Source organism: Eleutherodactylus coqui, chromosome 3 (assembly GCF_035609145.1).
Source record: "Eleutherodactylus coqui strain aEleCoq1 chromosome 3, aEleCoq1.hap1, whole genome shotgun sequence".
Lineage (NCBI taxonomy): Eukaryota > Metazoa > Chordata > Amphibia > Anura > Eleutherodactylidae > Eleutherodactylus > Eleutherodactylus coqui.
Window position 1 is genome coordinate 63,167,049 of NC_089839.1, and position 10,787 is coordinate 63,177,835.

A 10,787-nucleotide genomic window follows, 5' to 3' on the forward strand; every position below is an offset into this window, starting at 1 on the left:
TGTTTTGTGCTAGGGCTCCCAGACAGGGACTGGTTAGTGGCCCAGGCCTGAGTGCAGGCTCGCACTTATCAGCGCGGTCGGTCTGCCGAGCAGGCAGGGCTCCCTCCCGGGCTAGGGGAGTATAGGGAGAGAATTCCCCCATTTATTTTGTGTTTTCTTTGCACGGTAGTGCCTTTCTTTTATGTTATTGAGGTTGCATGTTTATTAGATGCAACAGATTGACCAGCCCTTACCTACTCAGGGAGATTCTGTACAGTTAATATGAATGCCCTAGAGGTATTGTCGCACCAGCTTGGCACGCTGGCTGCTGAGTTCGCTGACATAAAACAGCGACAACTTGCGCTGCAGGTTCCCAGCAAGGAACCAAAAATTGAGCTACCCGACCGTTTTTCTGGTGATAGGCAGAAATTCGGATCCTTTCGGGATGCCTGTAAGCTCTATTTCAGACTGCGTCCTGTGTCTTCAGGGGACAATGCCCAGAGGTTGGGCATTGTCATGTCCAGACTGCAGGGGGCGCCACAGGCATGGGCTTTTTCATTGCCCCCGACGTCTGAGGTCTTGGACAACTGGTCAGTGGATAACTTTTTTACTGCATTGGGTCTTATCTATGACGACCCAGATAAGATATCGGTGGCTGAAGGGAATATCAGACATTTACGACAGGGAGACTCCTCTTTCAAAGATTATTGTGCTGGGTTTCGACGTTGGGCAGCAGAAACCCAGTGGAATGACCCTGCTTTAAAGAGCCAGTTCCATTGGGGTCTATCCAATAAAATCAAGAATGTACTGGTAGGTTATCCAGTACCCCGCAGTCTAGATGAGGCCATGTCTCTGGCTATCAAAGCTGGGAGACGGATCAGGGAGAGGCATCAGGAACTCTCTATAGATTCCGGCTTCTTATCTGTGGATGTGGGGGACCCCATGCAGTTGGGGTCACTGGCTGGCAGGGTTAGGAGTGGGAACAAAGTACAGTGTAAAGGTCGATGCTTTTCCTGTAACCGCATTGGTCGTATGGCTCAGTGTTGTTCCCGTCATAATTGCCAGCCAGGACTTGATGGTCCAGAGATTACTGAGGGGACCCCTCTAGGCCATCAAATTGCTTGGATATCACCCTACAGACTGGTGCTTCCTGCGGAGATCCTTTGTGACAAAGTGGGCAGCCCCATAAGAGTCCTTCTGGATTGTGCAGCCAGCATTAACTTAATTAATCGGGAGACGGTCAAATGTTTAGGCTTAGAGATGAAGGCTCTGGAGTCTCCCATCCCAGTATCTGCCATTGATGCTGCTCCACTATGGCAGAGAAGTCTGAGGTTTTGTGTGCCTAACGTCCTTTTAAAAATTGGGCTGTTCCACATGGAGATTATAACATTATATGTCATAGAATCCCTCCCTTCGCAAGTAGTCTTGGGGCTGCCTTGGCTACGTCTACACAACCCGGTAATGGACTGGGAGAAGGGGGACATTGTTAAATGGAGCCCTGGTTGTTTGTCTGGTTGCATTTCTGTCGATCTAGATTCTATTCAGGCAGAAGAGCTGCCGGATGTCATCGCTGACCGCTCTGATGTGTTTTCCCCAGAGGGGGCAGACAGATTGCCACCGCTCAGACAGGGGGATTGTGCAATTAAACTCCTCCCTGACTTCGAGTTCCCCAGGAGCCGCATATCCCCTCCTGAGAGACTGACGCTCAAGGATTATACCCAAGAGGGTTTTAAGATGGATCCTGAGAGGGTTTAGAAATTGAAGAAGTGTGTTGCTACGACTCCGGCACTGGGGCAGCCAGATTCTTCTGGGTCTATTATTGCAGAGGTCCAGAGAGAGTTACTGCGAGCAGTTCGGCGGAGAAAGCGAGTTGCTAACAGTCACCGCTCAGAGTGGGCGGAATTCTGTGTTGGAGACTTGGTTTGGTTGTCTACCAGAGTAATAAGACCCAAACAACCGTCCGTTAAACTGGGCTCGCGATTTATAGGTCCATTTAAAATAACTGAGAAGAGTAACGCGGTTGCTTTTCGGTTAGAAATTCCCAGTGCGATGAAAATTAACAATATTTTCCACAAATCTCTGCTCAAAAGATTCATCGATCCTGGGAATGACCCTCCACCCCCGGCTCCTGTGCTGATGGAGAGGAGCAGTTGGTAATAAGTCACATTTTGGGCTCCCGTCGAGTCAAAAAATTTCACAGATCAAACCCTGGTCGTCCTGATCTTAAGGGTCCTGGCACCCCTCCTAGAAGGGGAGGAGCTGTTGCAGCCGTTCTGGGGTTCCCACCTTGCTTTCAGGCCAGGCCAGGGTTAACAGCATTCCTACCTCTCCTGTAGCTGAGGCGTGTGGTGATTGCAATATTAATGTCAGTCAGCACCTGGTTCTAAGTAGCTCTGCTCCTATTCAAGCAGTGCTAACAGTTACTCCTGTGCTGGTCAATCACTTCAGTCCCATGTTGGACAGCATCGGAGCAACACAGTGTGGTGGAAGCTCTCCAGTATCAACTAAGTTCTTTGCTGTTTGGTTTGGTTTTGTTTATCCTTTTGTTTTGTGCTAGGGTTCCCAGACAGGGACTGGTCAGTGGCGCAGGCCTGAGTGCAGGCTCGCACTTATCAGCGCGGTCGGTCTGCCGAGCAGGCAGGGCTCCCTCCCGGGCTAGGGGAGTATAGGGAGAGAATTCCCCCATTTATTTTGTGTTTTCTTTGCACGGTAGTGCCTTTCTTTTATGTTATTGAGGTTACACGTTTATTAGACGCAACACAAATAAGTCACAGAAAGACAACATATTAATTCAAGAAAATTATTGCCAGCAGCTGTACTTACCGATATACTGATGCAAAATACAAGAGCAGATATAGGAGTAAGTATCTGTCGTCAGTAGTAGGTTATAAGCCTGCATTGTTCACCACACGTATTAGTTGATCTGGCATGCTTTGTATGCCTTATCTACGTGCAAGTGTAATACTAAACAGCTACTCCCCCAATATATGGTAGGCATTTGAATGGTTGTTTATCAGTATTTCGCCCCTGTGCATTGCAACTCCATATAGCAATTTGGCTGTCTGCATGCTGAGGGATGTGGTTTTATACCTGCCCTTATATATTGTATCAGTAAGTATGGCCACTGGCAGATTGTGCATATGGCCTATGGAATAAAATACATTTGGCAGTAAAAAATATATTTAGTCAGAAACTTTCTGGTTGCATTCCACAATCCACAGGTTTTGGAATTGACAGGTTTTCATGGTGGTGGAAGACATACTTCAGTGGTTTTGCTGAACCTTAAAGTAAATGCCCATATTTAAAGGAAGGCTCTCACCTGCAAAAAGCAGCCTAAACCAAATTATTAAAAAAAAGGTTTTGGATAACCAAACATATCTAAACATATCTTTTTTTCCCAAAGTTAGTCCAATGCCCCAATATCTGCTTTACCATGCTGCGCACTAAGCTACTTTATTATTCGTTTGCTCAAATTCTCTAGGCTCACGGCTCCTCCACTGTAGTTGACCATGCCTCTTCACTAAACATAGACATTTGAAACTCCCTTGAGCTGGAGACACCAAGTGTTTCTATGTGCACTTCTGGATTTGGTGCATGCACTTGGCACAGGGCTGACAATGAAGAGAGAAATATACAGCCCATGTGCATTGTCTGGAATTCATGGCATCTCCAGCTCTAAGACCTCAAACCGGCAAACTGTAGCGAAGGAGCGTGGTTAGTAGCTATGGAGGCGGAGAAAGCCAAGAGCAGTCCAACAAGTGAACTGCCGAATGGACAGCATACAACTAAGTATCATATTGCACACATGGCACAAAAAGCGGATTTCAAGGCATTTGACTCAGGTATGTATTAGTTTGGTCTGTTTATTCCACTCTTTTTTAGGCTGCTATTTGCAGTTGACAGACTTCATTCAGCACCACTAAAATAAAATACTAACCACTAAAAAATACCAACTTTTTTTCAATTTAACGCTATGCTGGCCACCTTTCAAGAACTGTTTGGGGTGTGGCCTCCTGTGGCCCAATAGATTAACTATAAATGAAGCCAAAAGCTCGTATAAACTATGCCATAAATCTTTGCTCATGGTTGCTAATAAATGTACCAAATGTATGAATTAGCATGCACCTCTTAAAAAATTGGGCACATCTTAATCCAGCAGAATTTATATAAACACAAAAGTGGACATTCACTTTAATGGAGGGGCATAGAGAAAACGGCCAGCGACATCTTACCCATAGTCTAATGTCGATCATTTCCATTTCTCATTAGATATCATTTTCGTTGAGTGGAATATACTGTAAGCACCCATTAGCAGTCATAGTAGAGCACAGGAAGGCTGGAGATTTCTACAGTGACCCTGTCTACTCTTTCATGTCCTCTCTGTCTCAGATAATGTATAAGTGTTATTAGTAGGGGCTTTATTACTACTTCATTACACAATGTTGGGTCAGGAACAAACTCATATTGTACAATGGATCATTATATCTGTCATCATTGTGTAGCTCAATGCTTTCAGGGACGATGGTAAACATCATTGACTCTGTTTTACCTTGCAGATGGATGTGCTTCCAGAAATTGTGAAAGCAGTGGATGGGAAAGTTGAAGTATATCTTGATGGTGGAGTAAGGAAAGGAACAGATGTTCTTAAGGCTTTAGCATTGGGTGCCAAGGCAGTTTTCATAGGAAGGCCTGTGTTATGGGGTCTGGCCTATCAGGTACAGTAGATGTATGATATATGGATATTACCAGTCATTGGTGGGATGTAAGTGGCTAATGCACTCTTACTTTTTTACCCTAAGGGGGAACAAGGTGTGGAAGAGGTTCTCAATATACTGAGAGAAGAATTTCAGCTAGCAATGGCTCTCATTGGTACGCAATTTTCTTTCTCTGCAAGTTAATAGAGTAAAAATCGTTCAACTATTCATAGGTTCAGTTAAGACCATAATTAACTAAAACTGTAACTTTTACACAACTTGACAAAACTTTTCTATTAAAGGAGTTGCATCAGAATTTTGCGGGTTTAATCTCCGCTCGGGCAGCAGCGGCAGCCCCACTGAAAGCAATGGGGGAACATTGCGATCCTGTGTCACAGCTGTCACCGCTATGATAGCTGTGGCAGGGGATTCTTTACCCCCTATGGGGAGTGCCATCATAACTGAACACTGTGACAGCACTGTCACAGTGTTCAGTTACAAGGGGACTCACACTGGAGAATATGGTGCACGCATGTCTATGTTTTGCGTGTACGTGCATTTGCACGATTTTACACGCATAAACACGCTCGTCTGAATAAGCCATTATACACAAGTACATGCGTTTTTACGCAGCATATTTACTCTCTGCATATACTTAATGCATACAATATCTCGGTACGCTCAACGATAGAACATGCCGTGTTTTTTTGTACTGCCATCGAAATATGCCGCGGAAATACGCTAATGTGGATGAACCCATTGAAATCAGTGGGTTCTATTCACGGGTATTATGTGTGTGAAAAAAAGTTTAGAAATATGCAATGTATATATGAATGAACCCTAAATAGTGACAGCAAATTTTGTGGTAGTGGGAAATGTTATTAGTTTAGACTTACAATGAGAGGGCAGCCTGAAGCTCTTTTTGCCCAATGCAAAACCTTTACCTGGGACATTAAGTTACAAGCAACACCAATGCATTCCTAAGGGATTAAACAACTATGATCCATATTACAACCTATGTTCACTTGTATAATGAGATATGCAAATAAAATAGTAAGAAATCAAGGGACCTAATTGTGATTGCCACCTCTGCAGGTCCTATAGCGACTCCACTGATTATAAGCTGCATCCCAACCAGTATTACTGTAGTGTGCCTTGTAGGGGGTAAAGTGTCACCTGAGCTACCTACTTTATGCCCGTGAATGAGGTGAGGCCTTTTAATCAGAACACTACTGATGAGTATGCCCAACCTTCTGCTGCCAAGGTGGTCTATTCATGCTATAGAGAAAAATGAATTCCTCCCTGCTGCTCCATTACTGCTGTTCTCCATCCACTGTACATCTTTCACTTGAATTTATGGTGTATTCTGCACTCTATGTATTCTCTTCATGTTCTGCTCTATTCTGTTAATTTTCCTTAATAGTCTGCAGTCACTAGAGGAAACATCTGGGTTACGTAAGGTTGCGACTAGGCTGTAGCTGCTTGTTTCCTACACACAGAAATGTGGAATGCAAAATGGATGTTGAAGTTTCCAAACTCACCATAAATGACGATAAATCACAGTAAAAAAGTGTAGAATCTGCTTGTTTCAATTTCCTCTAATACAATTTATGTGTTGTGAGTAGGTGGTGTTGCAATGCATGCAGCAAACTGAATTACAAAAGTATGAAATATTTAATTTAATGCACAAAGGAAAAAGTGAAAATGAATACTGCTCTAATAAGTAGTCAGTTCAGCATCCCGTACCCCAGAGTTGCCAGCTACACTAGCTACAACTAACTGGATCTTGGATTTATTAATATGTTACACACAATATAGAACAATGATGGCTATTATCAATACTTTGCAAGAATTAGTCCTGCAAAATGAGGACAGAAAACATACAATGCAATACATAGTTTCTCTATAAAATGTTAACAATTCACTTTCCCATAAAACAGTAAATCGAAACCACAATGGAAATGAACCCAGTATTAATGTTCCTGAAATGTCAGTCTCAACTCAGGCCTGCTGACTAATTATTTAGTTCGTAGTGTTTTGCACAACTAGCAGCTTTATTGAGGTCGGCCTCACTTCCAGATTGCCAACAAATGCTCCAGTGACCTCCCTGGTATGGTGCTATGGTTTGGCAACATGATCTACCAATGGTCTTTGCGCTCGTTCTTTTGCTGAGACTGATCTGTGTCTTCAGTCAGCGCCACAGCAGTCCTTCTGCAGCCTACTACATGGCATACCACCAGCACCTATGTCTTCAGTCCTCCACACACTCAGTGGTCCAAGCTGTACTTGAGCTCTCTAGCAACAACTTCATTTACACGAGTCCCTTCACTCTCCTCCAATTCTTTTTAGATGGCATTTGTAGTGCCAACCACGTTGAGGGCTGGTCTTCTAGAGCCTGAGGCTTCACACTGTGCTGACCGGTGCTAGTACTTTCTGGCACTTCACAATACCCAAACGCCTCTCTCTCTCTGGCCATGTCCTTGTCGGGCAGAGGGAGCTTAACACAGCCGGCAGAGTTGATGATAAGAGCGGCTATGAGCTGCAATAGTAAGAGGGAAAGCAGAGCACCACATACCTCTATTATGCATGCATAGTCACCGATGAGGGCCAAATCTTATTATCTCAACTTGGTTCCCATGAATTTACAGCAATCTTTCCAATTGGGATAGCATGAATATGTAGTGAAACTGTCATTTAGGGACAATGCACACTAATGTATTAAACATTTAACCGTAAAATTGTACTGTGCCATAATGCAGCACCAATAGACTTCTATGGGGCTCTACTGTGCCTTTGTATACTTCCAACTTCACACAGAGGCACATAGAAGTTTATGTTTTGTTGAAATTTGTATGAATTATAATGCCATGTGTCAATGGATGCTGTATTATGGAGGCATGTAATACGAGTGACACTTAGGTACCATACTGTAGCACATTGAGTGTCTACAGCTTCATGATGGAACCATGGGAAATGTGTATGCCTCCATAAGGGTTTGCCTTGTCATCCTTATGTAGGAAAATGCAGTTGTGTTATATATAACCCGCAAGTTGCTGTGACCCAACAGTTGCAAAAAATCCAAACTTGATTCACTTCTTGGATCACAGAAACTTCACATACACTTACATTAGGATACAATGTTGCAATGCAATCTTTGGCAGCACAACGAGTATTGCACCCAAAGTCAGTGTGTAGCCCTGGCCTAAATATGGAGAAACAAGAAAATGCAATTGCAATCATTTGCTGATATATGTTTTAGTGTGAAATATGCCAACAGCCTTGGCTCTGTTTGGTAGTTAGGATATGTCTTCACCAATGTCAATGGCCAGTACATATGGTCATATCTCAGGACCAGGTTGAGCCGCATATGACTCTTGAGCCACTGGTTGGGGATCACTGCTCTACAAGCATTACTGAGTCCCTACTAGAAAGCAGTTGATAGGTTTCTATAGAAGTAAAACCATTCCAAACCATGCATGAGATTTCCTTCCTATGCATAGAATATGCTAAATATTGGAACTCATTACAATCCATTACCGGTTATGTACATATTTTATCTGTATGCAAAACTATGTATGTTGCAAAAATATATTTTTCCCTATAGAGCTTCATCCTAATTACTTTGCAAGGCATTCATGTGGCGATTAGAATAGGCATTCAACATGTAATACCCAATAAACCCACTTTATTTGGGTAGTTAATTAAAAGAGGATTTATAGCAGGTGTCAAGCTTCTCTGTCACATTTCAAGGAATGGTTTTACCCAAGACAAAAGTGCTCAGGTAATGAGTGACATGTTGAACAATTCAGACTTCAATCTATTTATTTACTGTTCTTAGGTTTTAATCTCTTCATTGAAAGAAAGTTCTTTGTAGTTATTTTAATCTCTTCAAAGACAAGACAGCTAAAAGACTAATAGAACTTAGTCATTTTCACTGTAATGTTCTTGTGTTAAAGGGGACCTACCCTATTTTCGTATTGCATATACAGTATATATGGCAGTAGTAGTAATAATTACAAACTTAGCCTTCAAAATATAAACCTGCAAACCCTTAAAGGGCTATCCGAGACCAGTAACTAAGGTCTAATGATGGCACTAATACACTTACTATTAATTGTAATAAACTTACTATTAAAAATATGTTCAGCTCCAGAGACAGGAAGCAATGATGACTTATCCTGAGGATAGACCATTAATAGTTTACAGCCAGATAGCCCCTCTAAATTGGAGATCATTATTACCCTGTATGGAATTAAACATCAGAGAGTTTATTTAGTGGTCTCTTACCAGTATCATAACAGAATGGCAGTCTCCTGAGTGTATGTAACCTGTAAACTAATAGGCAGAAGTGAATGTTCACTTTGGAAGTCCATTTTTTCATCTGAATAGGTTCAAAATTCTGGGCGGAAACATTTTTTAATATGTCTTTATAGCAGCTACAACTTGTTTTTTCTGCTCTATAGTGCCATATAATCTGTATAGACTTAGTTTCAAAAAAGGTTCTCCATCTGATGCCACCACTTGGGGGAGCTTAGAAGCTTACTGCATAATGTAATACTTTAAAGGGCCACTCTGGCGAAAACACATTTTTCAATCCCTGTCCCCCCTTAACTGATTTCCTGACACACTCTGGAAGTCTCCTCTATGTAATGCAACCACTTCCATGCAGTGCAGCCTCTTGTCTGGGGCCTATATTGAGCACCATCTTGATGGTGAGATTTTTTGGATTTACTCTCAAATCAATCCCATATTGTATCCGCACAGCATTATCTAGAGGCTGTCCCATTTCTGCCTGCTGGGGGGACAGTTTAACTATTAATACCTTCTGTATTTAATTAAATAAGGTTCAGACTATAAGTATACAATTAGGAGGATGAGCTGTGATCTCCTCTATTATAACTGTGTGACAGAATCTGTGCGATCATCATCAGTAACTATGACAGGAGAGTCTGTGTCCCGCTCTAGGCAGTTTCTCTGGTAGAGTTCATATAACAGCATCAGACAGACTGAGAAATTAACTAGAAATTGAATACATAAACCCAAGAAGATCTGAGCTGGCCAGAATTGAGATCACAAGACCATTGAGGGGAAAGAGGCCAGGAGTTTCAGATAGAAAGGAACAACTAACCAAGGTAACATTGGCTCACATGTATATATTGGGGGGCTAGTTACACAATGAATGAAAAAAGAAAACACTAGGGTGGCTTCTTACTGACACTATTGTATGGACTATTTTAATAACTAAACTACTTTTTTGTTTTATTTTACACTTTGACTCTTAGATTAACTCTTTTTAGCCTGTTGTTAAAAGTTATGATTTTCAACAACAAGTGGGAAAGCAATGACATGACTTTTATTACATGTAAATGTCCTTAATATAGTCTTTTTTATTCAAATTTGGATTATTCTGGTGTGTGGAACATAAGTGCCATTACATGGATTTTGAACAAGTTCCCTATTTTTCTACAGGGTGCTGTAATGTAAAAGAAATAGACAGGTCGTATGTTCGTGAAGACCGCTTCCATTCCAAAATATAGACCACTGAATGAAAGCTAGAATCTTGCTCCAGGAATGTCAAAGGTAAAAATACCTAGAGACTGAAGACCCTGAAGAAGTGGTAGATGGTGGAAATAAGCAACCTTGGTATTGGAAGTGATATTTAATCTTCTGTGTATGCTCTGTGTATTTTTATGAAGTGAATAAAGTCATGATAGTATATTGTATACTGCTACTGGTTTTGCTAGTATATTTCCTGTTCTCAATAGTGTTATCCTGCTATGTGGTATGCAAATGGGAGATGTTAAAATGCCTTAGTGGTGTCATTTATTGGAAGATAGCTTTCCTACAAGTCAATGTCTGACCTTTTAGTAGGTCTTGTAATATGACCGGGAATGTAAGCCAGAGTCTTCTCTAGTAGCAAAAGATAACCATGTATAGACAGCCTGTTTCTGGGTCTTTGCTCTACGGCAATGGCTGGGTGGGTGAGAAACTTGGGGTGGTTTCACATCTGCGCTCTGAGTTCCACCTTCCTTCTCCATTTGGGAAGCAGGAAAGGGAAATCCCTGCTCCCGTAGGTCTCCAGCTCTGCAGAACGAGACAGCACCAGACACAACC

At 42.2% G+C, this 10,787-nt stretch overlaps 1 protein-coding gene across 1 annotated transcript in view; it reads left to right on the top strand.

Moving 5' to 3' along the window:
* Window positions 1–10,396, top strand: part of HAO1 (hydroxyacid oxidase 1) — a 31,684-nt gene extending 21,288 nt beyond the window's left edge. Inside the window, exons 6-8 of the mRNA XM_066594514.1 lie at window positions 4,536–4,694; window positions 4,779–4,848; window positions 10,143–10,396. Of these exons, the coding sequence (XP_066450611.1) occupies window positions 4,536–4,694; window positions 4,779–4,848; window positions 10,143–10,210 (297 nt within the window). The 3' untranslated portion in view covers window positions 10,211–10,396. The remainder of the gene's footprint in view (window positions 1–4,535; window positions 4,695–4,778; window positions 4,849–10,142) is intronic.
* Window positions 10,397–10,787: the final 391 nt, after the last annotated feature.